Genomic DNA, 16,704 nt, shown 5'->3' on the forward strand with positions numbered 1-16,704 from the left:
GGGGGGGGGGCGGATACAGTGCCCAGGATTATGGGTCAGACACCGGTGCGTTCTGCATACCGTCACGCAAGGGCTATGTCCAAACAAGCAAAAGCAAAGCGCACAAGCAACCAGGCTGTTGCTCCCGCGAGCCGGGGGGAATACGGTGAAACCGATGCCCAATCCTTGCGCCACCAGAGGGAGGTACTGTGTAAGAGAGGCCGAGTAGAGGCCGTTACCCTTGGTGACATGTCTACTGACTGCTTACCTCTCTTGCCTGTGACCCCCTTGCGTTGATCTCTGTAGCTGGGGGACTTCCTATTCGGCACCCCCTCCAGGAGCACACAGCATAGCCCGACGCTTGCGCTCTTAGCCGTGAATCGGGCACCCAGGTATGTGTGTCTCCGCATGCCCACGACGGCGGCCCCCAACTAGCCCAGGAGCAACCAGCAGTCATCTCTCGCTTCCCGAGTTGGCGCTGCACATTCGAGTCAATGTTTCTTTATCCGGGTGCGTTTGTACCACGGAGTGATGGGCAACGGCCGGCCGGATGGCACCAAGATCAAGGAAGATGCATCCAAAAGTGCTGTGAAAACCAGAAATTTGGATGTTACCCACAGGAGAGTGGAAACAGAAGACGGGAGACAGAATAGATAAACCACCATTCTTTAATGTTTTTATTTATCATTCTCCTACTCACTGTTGATCTTGAGCAAAACGAAGACCGATAGCGTCCAATGACGAGTTGTACCGTCCCCGTGGTGGCGGTGGCGACGGACGGCTGACAAGGCGACGGAAGGGAGGACAAGGGAAGAACGAGGGGGGGGAAGCGAGGTTGGGCGGGCGTGCCGTGTCCGCGGGCCTGGGACTCCCAGCGAGCCAGCCAGTGCCAGCTAAGGAAGCCAGTTTTAGCCAAAGAGGGCCTTCGGAGCCGATGAGTGACGCTCTTTCGGGTGCTGCATATAGGCAGTCAGCCGGCTGAGACATTGGCTCACAAAGTCTCGCTCGCATGGGTTGACGGACGGCTAAAAAGAAAAAAGAAAAAAGAAAAAAAAAAAAAAAAAAAGAGATGAACAAGCCCCGTGCGTATCCCGACAAGAGCAGGCATCGTCGTGAGTGGCATTAGGGTGGGCGGGGATGACGAGATCAGCACTCATGACGGGCGTCTTTCTAGAACAAGGAAGGAGGAGGTGTGGGTGTATGTGTGTGGGTGTCCCAGCGTCGACACCAAGCATAGCATTGCAACAACAACATTGGTGGGTACATCACAACAAAGCACTCAACCCACCCTCCTGGAAGCGACGGCTCGTTATCGCGGGCGCGAGCCGCGGCAAATGCTAATATTTGATGTGGGCAAGAGCAGGGAGGAGGGGGATTGCGGAGCCGGGGTAGGGATCGTCCCACCCAAATCCGAATATCAAAGGTTGCCTCCTATTGCTTGCGTTTTCTTGTCTCATTTTGGGAAGTCCACAAGTGGGCTAGTCGGCGATGTTTTTGAATATCCGGTGGGGGCCCGTGCTGCTTCTTCTTGGGAGTCCCAAGAATAAAAATAAAAAAAACATAAAAGAAAAAGGACAGGAAGCGGGGTACTAACGAAATCACCAAGACGGAATTGGTGGAATGAGCCTGCATCCCTCGAACGACCCTTTCCCAAAAAGGCAACGAAGGAATGATGGAAAATTGAAGGGAAAAAAAAAAAAAAAAGTTTCTGTTTTCGGTCTAGGCTGAACCAGACGGTCGGGTACGGGGAATGGCTGTCGCCGTGCTCCTTCCTCACAGGGATTAGTCCGCCTTTGAGTGTGCTCCACACCACTCTCGGGAAGGACCCAAAAGCCAGCTTGTGGTGCCAGGGATCCCCTTGTTGAAACCGCGCTGTCGAATGGGAGCCGCACACGTCGACGGGGCCGACCGCAGAGGCCGTTTCCTCCCCTCCCTTCCTTTCCCTTCCCTTCCCTTCCCTTCCCTTCCCTTCCTGTCGAGTTTAGAGCAGGCTGGGCTTTTTTTGGTCTATTCGGCATGCTTTGGGGGAGGCAGCCGAGTGTATGTGCTGCGACTAACGAAATGCTACCTGTGTACAGCATACTCTCTCCTCTATCTCTCTTCTCCCGCACAAAATTCAACAGCTCGCAGGGAATAGAAAGAAAACCCGAACGATTCGGACAGGCTAGGCCGCTGCTGTCCTGCACATCTGACCGCGCAAATCTCTGAGCATGAAACTAAGAGGGGGTACGAGCGAGACGGAGCCAAACGGAAAGGGTCCTAGTGGGTCGGTCTACAGCTCACCGCCGCCTACCAACCACTTTCGTCCATTTCCGTCCATCTCCCACCCCCTCACTGTCCCGAAGCCCCGGGTCTAGGGGAAAGTCAAAGTGGCATAGGTATCTACTACCATGTACCTTGTCTCATTGACCTTGTACGTAGGTATTGCGACGCGCCAGGAAAAAAAAAAGAAAAAAAAAAAAAAAGAACTGCCGAGTGGGCAAGGGAGGCTGACACCGCCAAATCTTTCCGAGTGACAGCGTCTCAGCTATTCTACGTGTGCTCACGTAACGCTCATTACCACCTCCCAAGCTTTCCCGCTGTCTGGCCCCCTCCCAGGGAAAGACCGACTAAGCTAGGTAGGTACCAAGGTATGTATCTGGCTAGGTAGGCACCTAGGTATGTACATATATGCCCGGACACCCATCAAGGCATACACACAAGCAAGCCGTGTTTGTTGTTGGTGGTGACCGATCTTGTGCTGCACGTCTACGGCGACCTCCCATGCCAACTTGCTCGCCGGCCCCGCCCGTCCCTCGCTTTTCCCCCTCAACAAAAATACACGTAGCGCCCCTTGTGTGCCGCGGCTGCACTTGGCACTACTGTAGATGGTGTCCCCACCGCCGTCTAGCGTCATCCCTGGTGTCCCCGACGAGCAAGCCGGGCAATGTCGTGCATCCGTGACTGGCTTTGTTCATGACCTTGCAAGTCCGCTTTCTCATCTCCGTTGGAACTCAGTGTGGAGCGCGAGCCCCTATTCATGCCTATTCGGAAATCCCATCTTTTGGGTCCTGCAAATATGCCGCACCAGGTGCCTTGGTACCTATCTGTATACCTCGGTACTTATCAACCAAGAAAATTCGCCCGAACGCCATCCGGTCTAAAATCATGCCATCGTATCCAGAACATCGTTCCGAAAACGGGAGAAATGAGCAAAAGGAAAAAGAAAACAAGGATGGAGTAAAAGTCTCAATGGTGGTAATCAATAACATAGATCAGCACCACGTAAATACGGGGTTCTTCGTCTTGACCGGCTCCAACCTCTCGACAATGACCTTGCGCCGGTTCCCTTCCATGCCCTCGGCCGCGGCGTACCCGAGGTCTCCATCCATGTCGTCCTCGTAGTGGTACGATCCGTGCGAGTCCTGTGACCTCCTGGCTCCGGCGGCGGCGGCGCCCGAGCCGCTCCCGCCGCCCATTTCGCCGGGGCCGTACAGGTGCTGCGCGATGCTGTTGCTGTTGCGGCGCCCCGCCGCTGTCGCGAACGAGAAGCGGCGCTCGTGGTGCGGCGTGTACATGTTTAGCGACCGGGCGGGGGGTTGGTGATAGCTGTTGGCACTCCCACCCCGCCGCGAGAATGCCGGACGCTTCTGCTGGGACTCCTCCTCTGATGTTGCCAGCCCGGGCGTCGGCTCAGGTGACGACATGACCGCCTCACTCTCAACCGCGTCCTCCGTGTTGTTGAGCGACAGCTCGAAGCGCCCGGGATGCGGGAGGTCAGCTGGCGGACTGGCGAGACCAAGTAGGTCAACCTGGTGGCTGGCTGATGAGGACCCGGCATTGGCCGATGAGGAGTTCGCGGCTCCAATATCCATCTCTTCCTCCAGGACCGCTTCGGCTGAGTAGAGCTGATTATCCGGATCGTTCCGACGGCGCATCTCGGAGCTGGCAACGCGCATGGGTACGGCAACGGGAACGTCAACTAGGTCGTCCCACACACAGACCTTCGCGCGGCGTGTCAGCTCGAGCGGTCCGTGGTCAGCGGTCTTTAGCGTCTCCACAACGTTCCAGGCCTGGCCCTTCATGACAGCGATCTGGCGAGCGAACATGCGCTCTTGAAAGTCTGGATCGAGCTGAAACACGCGGCGCAGTGCCAGCTGAGTCTGCGACCACCAGGCTGTCGACGTCAGCAGCGGTAGGAAGTGATCACGCGTCCGTTGTGAGAACGGCCGGCCGATCAAGTCTACTGGCAGAAACAGCCAACCGAACGGGAAGCTAAACATGACCGCTGTCAGCGCTATCGACAGGCAACAGTTGGTCTGGGGGTGCTTTCAGCGGGGACGTACCTCCTCCACGCATCTGGGTGTTTCCACGGCCAGGATAGCGAGTTGTCTATTGCACCAATAGATATTTTGGGGTCCGGGGCGGCCCTGGATGACGAATTGGATGCGTCCATGGGCTGCTGTTTCCGGTACGGGTAGGAAGCCCGCCTCTCTGCCGGTTTCCTCTGCGACAGGTCCACGGACCGTGGCGCCTCTGGCCTGTCACTACTCCGGCCGTTCTCCATCTGCAGGTGGAGAGGCTCAGACGCGATCGAAACCTCCTCCGTCTCCCAGTCAACCTTGATCATCCAGTTGTCGAGGCCCCTGTCCGTGTTCCGCATGATGTAGTCGAGAATAACCAGCTTCTCGAGCTCCTCCCTGAACGATTGCTTGAGCGACTCTGTCCAGCCAAAGTTTCCAGGCCCGAGCCTTGGACTGGCTCGACTGCCGCCGCTCCCCTCAGCCTCACCGTCGCTCTCGTCATCACCACCGTCGGCCGGGTCGCCAGACGGCTTGCAGCTGTTTGCCCACCCCTTCCTCCGGTTCCTATGCGAATCGGTGGTGCGGAAACCCGACAGGTACTGGTCCGGCCAGGGGTGCTCCCGAAGAAAGATGTTAGCATCCTTGAAGCCCTTGAGAAACACCTGGAAGCTGCCGGGCTTCGACGGCAGCGGCTTCCTGTTGCGTCCGTATGCGTAGCGGTCCCAGAACGGGTAGTGGAAGGATTTGGACGAGAGATGGACGACGTCGGTGTATGGCACCAGGTGGGTGCGCAGCTGGCAGTCAAGCACGTATGCGGCGGCCTCGCTGACGTATGACAGGTTTGGAATCAAACTTTAAACACCCATTGTCAGCCCTGTGTTCCGCTTTGCGATAAACAAGCAACAAGACACGACGGTGTGCTTACCAGGCCCTTCCGAAACAGCAAGGGAATAGGTTTCGGTGTATCCACTTGTTCCATTTTGGGTTTCCGGCCGCGTAGGGCTCCTCGTCCTTGGGCTTGAAGACGCCAACGACCTTGCCCTCGGGGTTCCTGGCAAAGTAGCTGCCGGAGCTGCCCTGCGTGATCATGCGCGGGTGGACCCCTTGCTCGATGGCGACGCGGACGCTCTCGACGACGGCCTCGAACTCCTCGGGCGACATGTCGGGACTGCCGCCGTGGGCTGTCGGGTCGGCGAGCGACTCAGCCGTTGCGGGGCGGACCCCTTCTGGCGCCTGGAAGACCGAGTGGTGGATCTCGAGGCGCTCCTCCTCGTCGGCGCCCCCTTTTTTGCCGCGGTGCCGCTTGAACTTGGATGCGATCTCGTCGGCCCAGCGCTCGAGCCGCGCATTGATGGCTTTGAGGTCCACGCCCGAATTGCTGCGTCTCCGCCCGCCGCCGCGCCTGCCGCCGCCGCCGCCGCCGCCGCCAATTCCGTTATTGTAGCTGTGGCTGTGAAATGGCCGGCCGCCATGCGGCTTTGGCGAGGCCATGCCGCTGTGCGGCCTCGGCTGGCCGACAGGCGCATGACGGGGCGCCGCAGGGTGCTGTAGGGAGGCGAAGCTTCGGCCGAGCGGATCGTCGTCGTCCGAGTCGCTGTACTGGTCGGCCTGGGCGATCCTCTCGTAGCCCGTCATGGTCGGTCGTGGTGGCATCGTGGCGGCGGTTGTAGTATGGTCTGTTCGGATCGCGGGGATTGGTAATATCGGGTCGGGGTCGTAAACGCGTCCTGCGAGTTCTGTGCTGTCTGTCTGTTTTCTCGGCGCGCGACTAAAGGCCGAACTGAGTGCCAAGGATCGAAGGAACCACAATACGAGGTTCAATAGAGCAAGTACACGAGGGGCGTTTGTATGTTGCCGCTTTCGAAGCGACCAAATGCGTGTGATGAGACGAATGAGCGACACGACTCCAAAGGAAACAAAGCGAACAAAAGAAAAGAGGGAGAAAAAGAGAAATCGGCTTAAACAAGCTACAATGCAGTCGGCGGCGCGCAAATGGAGAAGCCGAGAATGACGGGGTGGATGCTGCAGACTTCCTTTCCGGCGGCGGTGATTCGAAGGATCTAAACAGCCATGATGGCACAGCGACGGGGTACCAAGCGGGCCAGCGGCGTTGGCGTCTGGAGAAGCCTAGTCCAGGTGAGGTTTGGCGTGGACAGAAAACGGGCGTTGTCCCCAACAAGCACGGACCCCAGGCGGCGGAATCGATGTGGTCATCGATCAATCTCATGTCAAGCCTCTGGCCAGCCCGAATTTGGGGCCATCTCAGACAACACGCGCAGCTGGGTGGGGCGCGCCAACCTTGATGGGCGTGATGAGGTTGATGGGTGCGCCCTCATTGGGCTGTTTGAGCGGGAAGACCCGCAGGACATGTACCTTTGTATCTCCAACGTCCTGTGCGGGCGGATAAATGCCCGCAACTGCCTTAGCCGACCTGCCGACCTTGGCAGCCACCTCCTGGAGGCCCCTGTCTGGCACGTCTGCCAGTGTCTGGGACAAAGGACCGGGCCACCCGCACTCGACTGAATGGTATCAATTATGTGGTCTAAGCAGCTAATAAAGGCGCGTGCTCAGTCATTCTCCTCGTCCATGGCTCTTTGCCCGGGCGTCTCGGTGCCCTCGCTGGCCGCGCTGAGCCGCGCGCAGAGGCTCAGCAGCACCACTGTCTCGGTCGCCGCGTAGTGGTTCAGCGAATCGAGCATGATGTGCAGATGCCGGCTGAAGTTGACCTCCCACTTTGCGAGGATCTCGTACATGTCCCTCGGCTTCTCGCCCCCCGCCCCCCCGCCCGCCCCGGCCGACGACGACTTGTCCGTCGGTAGCGCTTGGATCTGCGCCCAGTCTCGGTCGGACATGCCCGCCGGCTTCACTGTCCCGTTGAGCTCCGGGTCGGCCTTCTTGAGCTCCTGGTTGAACCACCTGCTGTATGTCGCGAAGAATAAAACGGTGTGCATGAGCTTCGCGTTGATCTGTATGAAATGGATTTCGTGTTATTTTTCTGCATCTCGAACCTCACATCTTGTTGGGATCCGCGGCCAGCCTCTGGTCCCTGCGATATCCGACCCCGGGAAGCCACGTCTTGACCTACCTTGAGGAGCTTACTGTTGGTAAGCATGCACTCTTTCAAGCACGTGTCGAGAAAGTCGACGTGGTCCTGCATGAGCTCGTCCACGGTCCGGGTCAGGCCCTTGGCCCCCTCCTTCTTCTCCAGACGCTGCATGAACTTGTGCCAGTTGGGCTCGATGACCTCGGCGGTGCAAAAGTAGAGGAGCTGCTGCACAAAGACCAGCATGCGCGCCCGCAGCGTGAGCACGCGCCGCTTGAAGGCCTCTATCCTACGGGACGGGCTCTTGCGCGTCCACAGCGCCCACTGGTTGTGCGTTTGCCAGTGGTTCGAGAGCAGCGACTCGAGGTGCCGGAGCGAGAGGAGGTACCGAAACAGCGCCTGGTATCGCCAGACGGTCCGGCGGCTGATGACCAGCGACACGGGGAACGGCACGGCGTAGTCCAGCTGCAGGCAGTTGAACCCGACCGCGTTCCTGTCCGCCTCGTTTGGCAGGTTGGTCAGCGGCTGCAGCGCCTCGCCAGCCTCTATGCCCGTGATGTTAACCACGCGCTGCAGAGACTTGACCAGCGGTACCTCGTTCATCTCCACCTTGACGTCCTCCTTGAACGGGTCGAGTGACACCACCGTTCCCGGCTGCCGCAACACCAGATCCAGCAGAGACTGCAGCTTGCTCGTGTTGACAGCCTTGACGGGCCTCTTAAGCTCCGCCGCCCCAAGCTCGAGGAAGTGGATAAAGTAGTCGGACGGGTCCAGGAAAAAGTAGTGCTTCATCGACCGCAGACGCGCCGGCAGCGAGTGCGCCGTCAGGAGCAGGTTCATCAATGATTCGTTGGCGTGTGCGTAAGCATTGTGCACGTTGTCCAGGAAGCGCGGATCGTCAAAGGTGAGCGGCACGTCCTTGACCTGCTTGCTCACATCGACGCCGCCGCATTCCCGCACTACGTTTAGATACTTGCCCGCCAGGAGCACCTTGTCCTTCAGGCTTACCAGCTGCGGTGGTACAGGCACATCCTGCTCCCGTATAGTGTAGCGCTTCTCCCAGTAGTCGTCCGTGTAGTCCTGCTCTAGTCGCTCTCGTCGTATACTCTTCTGCTGCTTGACCAGGAACTCGGAATGCGGGTCGTTGATGGCTCCGTGGTGCAGCCATTCGTTGAGCATGGCCATGTAAGGCCTGCTGGCATCCCTGAGCAGAGTTGTCAGGACTTCGCGGGCGGCCGGGTCCCCGGACATGGATTCTAGCCTGGCTGTTATTATGGCCAGTACAGCACCGCCCTTGGAGATCTTCTTCGCCGCCATGTTTCCTGGCATGATGTCGCCGCCCTCTCTCAGCCGGTTGACGATGTTGTCGAAATCGGTGTCGTCGTCGTCGGCCGAGTCGTCGCTCTCCTCGTCGAGGAGCGCGTTCTTCTTGAGCAGCTCGTGCGCCAGGTCATGCAGCTGGAGCATCATGTGGCTGGTGGGCAGCAGGTGTATGTTGAGGACGTGCAGCGTGAATGCGTCGTCCGTCAGGAACTGGGTTTCCAGCTGCGCGATCAGCACCAGGTAGTCCTGCAAAAGCTTCCGTATCGAGGCGCACAGCGCATGGTTCACGGATCCGAACTCGTCTCGGCTCTGCACATCAACAAAGGCCATGAGCGACGAATAGTGTGTTGCCAGGCCGAGCATGGACGCGGTCAAATCCTGGAGGCTAGGGTCGAGCCCCGGGAGTATCCTGAAAGTTGGCCCCGCGAGGCGGTCGCGCTCCTCTTCGGGGTTGTAAATCTTGGCATAGCGGATGTACTGGCCCTCGATGCCCATGAGGACGAACAGGAGGTCCTCGAGGATCAGGGCCTCCTGCGCCGCGAGGGGTATATCGTGGAGCGGTAGCGGCTGGAGCGGCGCAGGCTGCTGCGAGGTCAGGGGCGGGATGGATATGCGCGAGGCCAGCGGGGCCGTCGTATGCGGGAGCAGGGTGGCCTCGGGCTCCCAGACGGCCTGGGGGGGCTCGGGCCTGGGCTCGCGCGGTCGAGAGTCGGCGGCGGCCCTGTGCTTGCCGCCCATGTCGCTGGTCTTCGGCTTGTCCTGGGGCGGCGGCTGGGCGCGACGGTTGGGGCTGCGAGTGCGGGACACGACCGTCTCGCGCGTCGTCACGTGGGTCTTCTCGGTCCGGCGCTCCTCGACGGTCCTGCTGGAAGGGCGCAGGTTGCCTGAGGCGGAGCGTTTGTGCGAGGTGTTGGTGGAGGAGAAGCCGGGTTGGAGGCCGGGCTGCGGCGACGCCTCCTTGTAGCGCGGATCGCGGTCGCTCCTGAAGCTATCGTTGGCGCTCACGCGGGGCCTCTGGGGGCCAGCGCGGTCCGCGGCGCCATTTGCCCTCTTGTTGCCGTCGGGAAAGGGTCTGGCGGTGCTGGACGACATTGTTGGGGTCTACATTGGCGTGGAACTGGCGCGGCGCAAGGTGCGGTCATTTGCCGTGGTGCTACCCTGCCCCGACCGACGACCGGCACCTGTCAGAGGGGGTGCGGTAGCGAGTGTAAAGACTGGCGGGCTGGCGAAGAGATGCCGTGGCGGAATGCCTGCCGGCGCGTCGTTGTTTGGAGGATAAACCAACCGAAGCTGAGGTTGCCATCCTAAAATTGAAGTCATTGGGGCCAAACGCGCTCCGCTTTCGCGCCAGCCGAATCATGTTGACCGTGCATGCGCTGCTGCCCCGCCATTGGGAGCTGAAGTTGACGGCACACCACTGCTGGAGCTGTCAGGGTCCAGGGGGGGTGCGGCGCTCGTGCTGGAGCTTGGTGGGTGGTGGTGGGTGGTGGTGGCCCGTGCTTCTAGGCAGGGCTGGCTCGGGAGCTGTCGTCGTCGTTTGCTTGCTTGCCTGGAGCTCCATGGCAATTGCCTGTGCCTCCGCCGCCAGCCTCATCACCAAACTCGGCCGCACCCCAGCCGATCCAGTCCTTTTCTGCCGCGGTGCTTGACTGACACCTCTCGTCCATCGTATACCTCACAAGCTCCCTTCCTCCTACACACAACACCGCCAAGATGTTTATGGCCAGGTCTGAATACGGTGAGTCCGCAGCGTCCCACCATGCCCACGGCGCCGCCCGCCCGCCGCCCACCCCCAGCCCGCCGGCTTCGCTCTTTTCTTGAGGATCGCGTGCTCTGACTCTGCGCAACGACTGCTAGATCGGGGTATCAAGTACGTTTCCGCCTAATCACCCCCGCCATCCCCCCCGTGCCCCTCCTCCTCCTCCCCGCTAGGAGCCCACATCGCTAACACGGACGCCTCGGCGCCGGCTAGCACCTTCTCCCCCGAGGGCCGGCTCTTCCAGGTCGAGTACTCGCTCGAGGCCATCAAGCTCGGCAGCACAGCTATCGGGGTCGCGACGTCGGAGGGCGTGGTCCTGGGCGTGGAGAAGCGCGTGACGTCGACGCTGCTCGAGACGTCGTCGGTAGAGAAGATTGTCGAGATCGACCGCCACATCGGCTGCGCCATGTCGGGCCTGCAGGCCGACGCCCGCAGCATGGTGGAGCACGCCCGCGTCGAGTGCCAGTCGCACGCCTTCAACTACAACGAGAACCTGCGCGTCGAGTCGTGCACCCAGGCCATCTGCGACCTGGCCCTGCGCTTCGGCGAGAGCGCCGACGGCGAGGAGTCCATCATGAGCCGCCCCTTCGGCGTCGCCCTGCTCATTGCCGGCTACGACGAGGACGGCCCCCAGCTCTACCACGCCGAGCCCAGCGGCACCTTTTACCGCTACGACGCCAAGGCCATCGGCAGCGGCTCCGAGGGCGCCCAGGCCGAGCTGCAGAACGAGTACCACAGGGTACGCACGCCTTTTTTATTGCTTCCTTTTTACCGAGCCCCCCTTGCTCTTCCTTTCCTCCCCTCTTGCTGCTAGAAGACGATGCTAACGCCTCACAGTCTCTGACCATCGCCGATGCCGAGACGCTCGTCCTGAAGACGCTGAAGCAGGTCATGGAGGAGAAGTTGGATGCGAAGAACGTCCAGCTGGCCAGCGTCACCAAGGAGGCGGGCTTCAGAATATACACAGACGACGAGATGGCCGCCGTCGTGGCCCGGTTACCCGTGAACTAATCGTCGAATGGATAAAATGGGGGGTTTTCATGCAGGGGCTTTCCGTGATTCGACTCACCCAAAGTCCCCTTGCGAGGCCAATCGCGGGTTTTGTCAATGAGCACCTGCAACTCTCGATAAAAAGCGGCAAGGCGTCGCAGTCATGATAGAAGTGTCTGTTGGCATGAATCATGATTTGATCCTTCTTCTCCGAGAATCGTGAAGTCCAAGAGACAACGTCACCAAGCAGTGTTCCGACGGGTGGCCGTATTACTTTGACGATATTTGTATTATTACTGCATTTATATGAGGTTGCCACTCCCATCGCGCCGCCATCACGGCTGGTCCTCCCATTCAGGTCCTCAAACACGGTAGCAGTTCGGTTTATGATCCCAGACCGCCAGTCAGTCCCCAAGACGACTCTATTCAGCTCCCTACAGGTCCAACCTTTCCATGTCCTGCTCCACGGCGATGAGGCCGAGGGCCAAGTGCGTCTGCTCCGAGTTGGCCAGCACGATGCGGCGCTCGTCGGCCCTGTCGCCCCCGCGCTCGCGGTACTCGTCATCGAGCTCCTTGATGCGCTTGTCGACGCGCCTAGGCCGGCTCCACACGTCGGGATCCTCATTCTGCATGTCGGCGGGCCTCGAGTAGTAGGGGCCGTACCCCCTCTCCGCCGCCTTGACCCACGCCGACTCGCAGCCGCGCGCGATTGGCCGCGCCGACTGCCAACCCGTGAGCCGCGCAACATCGAGGAGCCTCTTGATCGTCCAGACCCTCTGCTCGTTGTTTTGCAGCTAAACAGAAATAGTGGCCTGTTAAAACCATGTGACGGACGACGAGGGTGGGTGGGATGGGTATATGGGCAGGCATATGCTGCGCTTACCTGGATGCCCGCAACGAACAGTGGGAAGCAACTTTCGATGAAGGCGGCACACACGACAGTAGGAATAGCCGTGATGCCGTCGCAGGTGTCCATAAGGCCCGCTGCAATTCGCCCGATCGTGTGGGCATAATCTTCGGTCTGTTGCGCGGCCATCCCAGCGGCAACCATGGAGATGGGGGGCATGGACGGATGGGCGCGGTGCAGGAGGACCAAGCCCATGTAGTAGTTTAGCCAGATGCCCGCGATGCTGTACGTGCGGTAAACCAGCGCCGGGCCAAATGGCGACGACGACTGCCCGAAAACAAGGGCTTCGTTCAGAGGCTCGAAGTCCCCGCCGACCGCCTCCGCGAATGTGGCGAAGGCTACCCGAATCTCCTCCCACTCCTCCAGTGCTTGCTTTGTGCTGACCTCAAGGTCGATGTCATCTGTTGGGGCGTTGAACACGGGCCCTGGATCATCAGCTGTGGGCGAGAGTCCGGTCGGGATGGTAAATGTTCCCGAAGTCGGCATCATGCCCGCAAACATGGGGCCACCACCCATAGGCCCTCCAGGAGGACCAGCTGGCGGGCCTCCAGGCGGTCCTCCAGATGGTCCCCCAAAGCCTCCTGGTGGTCCTCTAGGTGGTCCTCCAGGCGGTCCCCCAAAACCTCCTGGTGGTCCTCCAAAGCCTCCTGGTGGCCCTCCCAGTGGCCATCCAGGCGGTCCTCCAGGCGGCCCTCCAGGCGGTCCTCCAGGTGGCCCTCTGGGCCTTCCACCAGGACCGCCAGGACCTCCCATTGCATTGTTCTTGGCTGCCTTTCGCTTCCGAGCCAGATCTCGCGAGGCAAAGTTTGTGAGTCTGCCCAGGAGGAGTATGATGTGATCAAAGGTTCCATATCTGCGGCGTTTCTGTTAGCAACCCAGAGCCAGATGAGCGGTCCCTATATCATGGGCTTTGCAGTGCAAACTTACATGGCGTCGATTCTCCCGATCGGAGACCTGGGCGCGACCTGGGTCCAGAGTTTGTAGTCCATCCTAGAATACGCAAAGGAGGGAGGTCAGCTTCGTACAGAAATGCCCGCTCACCAGTTGCGCTCATTACCTGCCCAACAAGCCCAACTAGCAGCTCTCTCGGGTCAAGATACATCCAATGGCACTTACAAGAGAAGGGTTCCACCAAGAATGCTCTGGTATACATCCATTTTGCAATACCACCAGAACAGATCGACTATCTGCTCGTAGTTCTCCATGTCCTTCTCGGTGGACATGTTTTGCCTCCAGAGTCTGTCATCGGGGTGTTCGGCCTGCCCGTAGGCCTCGTAGTCGACTGGCAGCCCCGTCAGTCTAGATAGAAGATCGGTATCGATGATGCTGTTTCTGAAGTCCTGGGCAATGGTGCCGTTGCCGCCGTATGGTACCTTCGCTTGGGCAGCGATGTCTTGGTCGCGCTTATATGCCGTGGCAGCCTTCGTCATGGCCTGAATGGGTATCTCTTTCAGAAGAGTGCGGGCTCCATATAGGTGTTTGCACCATTTCTCATGATCCGAATTCCAGACTTCGTAGAATCCTAGCAAGAGAGTTGCGGCGAGTGTGGCGGGCGTGGCTCGTTTGATGGGACTCCGATAGTTCCTTGCGATCCTGCGGAGACTCAGGTGATAGTGCTTCATCGACACCGTAGCCGGGACACCCTGTAACATGGCCATCTGGAGGCTTCCCATGGCGAGAATTCCCTGGAGGAGTGCCGGGTGGTTCAGAGAAAGATAAGGGAACGTGTCTAGACTAGCTGTCAGCATTGAACAATGCAAGAAGAAATCGTAAATAAAGAAAACCTACAAGCCCAGATGTGCCTGCGTAGCTTGCGTGTTGGCGCTCCTTCGGGTGGGAAGCGTTGGGGATCGAAGGGGCTGCGTTCGTAAAGAGACATGCTCGGGGCGGTCACGTTGATAAAATGCTGGAAAACAGCGGCCACTTGGCTGTCGTTGAGAGGAGAGCTTCCAGCCCTTGGGTTGTACGAGTCGAGTATTCCTGACCCGCAATCTACGAGCGGAGGTAGGAGACGCATCCCCACGGCTCGGTAGTCGTTCCGACCGGGATGGCCGGCCTCCATGGAGCGGGAATGGTTCGCCTCTGACGTGGCGAGGTCGCCATCAGTGACATCGAAATCGTCATCCGAGTCGATCATCGAAGCCTCCTCGTCGTCAAACCAGAATTCCGCCTCGGTTGTGAGCTGTTCAGTGGGCAGCCGTGCCACGAGTTCGCCATCGTCCGCGAAGACGTCCGTCATCTCCTCCATGCTTACAGGAACAAACGTGGACGGGCGGACGGGCGAGCTGGAAGGCATTGTGTCGAACTGTCCAAGATATGCCTCTGGTGGTGGCTGAGAATATGAGAACTCGGGCTGCGTCGGCTGCTGCATGTTTTGTCCCAGCGATGGATAGGGAGGAGACGGAAGAGTGGACATGGCAGGATTGGCCGGACCGAAGCAGTTGGGAACATCAAAAGGTTGCTGAGAAGCAGCGTAGAGACCGGGCGGAAGATTGACTCCAGGTGGAGTTGGGGCGGGATACGGCCGAGGCGGGCTAGGGTACGGTCCACCGTACTGTTGGGCGATGGGGCCGGCAAAGTCGAGGCTGGGTGGCTTTGGGGCGATGATGGGTAGAGGACCTTGCACCTGGGAAAACCGGGCCTGGGCAGAGGCAGCGGTCATGGCTGCCATCTGAGCACGCAATGCGGCTTCCGAGGCCTGCTGCTGATTGTAGGCGAGAATGGGGCCGTACGAGCCGTTGTGGAAGGCAACATTGGGCTCCTTGAAGACAACTCGCGTGTTGTAACCATCGCAGTTGCGCTTGGACTTGATGCAGTTATTGCATGTCGGCTTCGCCTCGTCGCACTTGATGCGCCGTCTGCGGCAGGCTGAGCAAACCCCGGGTTTACAGTGTCAGAAGGTTATTTCCTGGACGATGCAATTTCGTCCGATATCCAATCCCTTACGTCGTGGCGTAGGGGTTTTGGGCTGAGGGCGGAAGATGAATTGGTAGGTAGCGAGAATTATTACATACTCATACATCCCGTCTTGGTTCGTTTCTTGATGGGCCCCTTTTTGCTGCCGTCGTCGCCCTTGCTCCCCTCATCGTCCTGGTTAGAGTCTCGGCGCGCAGCTGAGTCTTGAGGGCGCTCGACCTCGGCCTGCGATGTGGCTGCGTCCATGTTGGCGCGATAGCAATCAACATCAAAAAGTCTAACAGTGTCAAGATATGTCGACAGGGGCCTTGCTGGTAGATATGAGATGACAGTTCCGGAGATGAGATGATCTGGTCGTATGTCGATTGCCTTAGCGCCCTAAAAGACACCTTGAAAGCCGTGGTTTTCGGATATATTTATGAGATGAGCTGACGCAGACGGCGGCGTCCGACCCTCTAGACGACTGTGATTAGGTCACTGGAACCGAGTCGGAGACCGATTCGTTTGTGCGATCAAGTCACCTTCGAGGCACGGTCCCAAGTCCCAGATTCCTTGCCAGTGAGGCTCCCAGGACAAATGACGGATCAATCGACCGCTTTCTGGTCCAGATAAGCGAGGCGCCAGCGATGAGGCAACAAAACAGACTAGAGAATTGCGTAGGGCCGTGCACGGACCAGAGCTCCAGGTGGCTGGCGACAGGGAGAAAGCGTGTACCGAGGGGAGAAGCTGAACAGGTCCCTGTTATGTAGCGGCAGTGGATGGAGGAGGGCGTAAGACAGTTGGTGTGTCCTGAGGCGTCCGCGCCGACTGCTTGTGCACGGGGTCTTCGGCCCGTACCACGTCACGTCCTAGCCGAGCCGAGTGAGAGGGGCTTCCCGGAGAGGGTGGATAGTTAGCGTCGCCAGAAGGTGGACCGCGGAGAAGGGGTCCAGATAATTGTCTAGGTGCGGCCTAGATGGGATCGCTAGAGGCAGCTCTCGAAAGCACAGGCGAGCATGGTAAAATGTTAGGGTGGCAGGTGAAGCGGGTTTCATGCATCACGCTGGTCGCCGGAACGCTATTTCGGCTCTCGTGGCGAACAAGAAAAAAGGAAGGAGTGAGTGCTGTCCTCAGGCGCGCAAATCCGTGATGTCGGGACGTCGGCGCGACGCTGGCAACGTGCGGCCGGTGTGGTGACAGGAATGGGCCTCGGTGGTCAGACGTTTAATGTGACTCCTCAGCAATGCCCGACAGCACGGGAAGAGGCACAATGGCAGGAGGTGGGAGAGGGAGGGAGAAAAGGGGAGGGCCGGCAGGGGACGACGAGGCTTCTTGGCAACGGGGGCAGTTTTAGGCCCGTGCATACATACGGCCACGGACCCCTATCCTCGGCTTTGGCTGGGTTCGAAAAGGAGGGATACATCGCGATAAAGTAGTGGAGGCTGGTTCGGCTGGGAGGGCCGGGAGGCTAGGTACTGATCAGGGGCGCAGAGACATCAGTGGCAGAGAACAAATGCGAGGCAGC

At 59.3% G+C, this 16,704-nt stretch overlaps 5 protein-coding genes across 5 annotated transcripts; 2 read left to right on the forward strand and 3 right to left on the reverse strand.

Annotated features, from left to right (window-relative positions):
- Positions 1 to 3,233: 3,233 nt before the first annotated feature.
- Positions 3,234 to 5,915, reverse strand: GGTG_02943 (phosphatidylinositol 4-kinase type II subunit alpha; the record flags this gene model as incomplete). Its single annotated transcript, XM_009220721.1, has 3 exons — positions 3,234 to 4,233; positions 4,305 to 5,114; positions 5,188 to 5,915. 3 exons carry the CDS (start codon positions 5,913 to 5,915, stop codon positions 3,234 to 3,236), a joined length of 2,538 nt encoding a protein of 845 aa, XP_009218985.1.
- A 417-nt stretch (positions 5,916 to 6,332) lies between these two features.
- Positions 6,333 to 6,785, forward strand: GGTG_02944 (hypothetical protein; the record flags this gene model as incomplete). The annotated part of the gene is made up of 1 exon (XM_009220722.1): positions 6,333 to 6,785. The coding sequence occupies one exon, from the start codon at positions 6,333 to 6,335 to the stop codon at positions 6,783 to 6,785; it is 453 nt and encodes a 150-aa protein (XP_009218986.1).
- Positions 6,786 to 6,829: 44 nt separating this feature from the next.
- On the reverse strand, positions 6,830 to 9,999 carry GGTG_02945 (spindle pole body component; the record flags this gene model as incomplete). The annotated part of the gene is made up of 2 exons (XM_009220723.1): positions 7,348 to 9,999; positions 6,830 to 7,228 (listed from the first exon to the last, which is right to left on the reverse strand). Exons 1-2 carry the CDS (start codon positions 9,718 to 9,720, stop codon positions 6,830 to 6,832), a joined length of 2,772 nt encoding a protein of 923 aa, XP_009218987.1. The 5' UTR covers positions 9,721 to 9,999.
- Positions 10,000 to 10,146: 147 nt separating this feature from the next.
- On the forward strand, positions 10,147 to 11,839 carry GGTG_02946 (proteasome component PUP2). Its single transcript, XM_009220724.1, has 4 exons — positions 10,147 to 10,366; positions 10,486 to 10,498; positions 10,601 to 11,126; positions 11,225 to 11,839. Exons 1-4 carry the CDS (start codon positions 10,342 to 10,344, stop codon positions 11,396 to 11,398), a joined length of 738 nt encoding a protein of 245 aa, XP_009218988.1. The 5' UTR covers positions 10,147 to 10,341; the 3' UTR covers positions 11,399 to 11,839.
- GGTG_02947 (hypothetical protein) lies at positions 11,640 to 16,459 on the reverse strand. Its single transcript, XM_009220725.1, has 6 exons — positions 15,299 to 16,459; positions 14,073 to 15,152; positions 13,401 to 14,013; positions 13,212 to 13,274; positions 12,261 to 13,137; positions 11,640 to 12,171 (listed from the first exon to the last, which is right to left on the reverse strand). The coding sequence occupies exons 1-6, from the start codon at positions 15,444 to 15,446 to the stop codon at positions 11,812 to 11,814; spliced, it is 3,141 nt and encodes a 1,046-aa protein (XP_009218989.1). The 5' UTR covers positions 15,447 to 16,459; the 3' UTR covers positions 11,640 to 11,811.
- Positions 16,460 to 16,704: the final 245 nt, after the last annotated feature.

The sequence above is a fragment of the Gaeumannomyces tritici genome (genome assembly GCF_000145635.1).
Source record: "Gaeumannomyces tritici R3-111a-1 unplaced genomic scaffold supercont2.2, whole genome shotgun sequence".
NCBI lineage: Eukaryota > Fungi > Ascomycota > Sordariomycetes > Magnaporthales > Magnaporthaceae > Gaeumannomyces > Gaeumannomyces tritici.

Coding starts and splice junctions, on each gene's coding strand:
- GGTG_02946 (XM_009220724.1), top strand. CDS start 10,342: ATGTTTATGGCCAGGTCTGAATACG. Junction 11,127..11,224: donor TGCAGAACGAGTACCACAGG/GTACGCACGCCT, acceptor AACGCCTCACAG/TCTCTGACCATCGCCGATGC.
- GGTG_02947 (XM_009220725.1), bottom strand. CDS start 15,446: ATGGACGCAGCCACATCGCAGGCCGAGGTCGAGCGCCCTCAAGACTCA. Junction 13,275..13,400: donor CTTGGTGGAACCCTTCTCTT/GTAAGTGCCATT, acceptor TGCGTATTCTAG/GATGGACTACAAACTCTGGA. Junction 12,172..12,260: donor TGTTCGTTGCGGGCATCCAG/GTAAGCGCAGCA, acceptor ATTTCTGTTTAG/CTGCAAAACAACGAGCAGAG.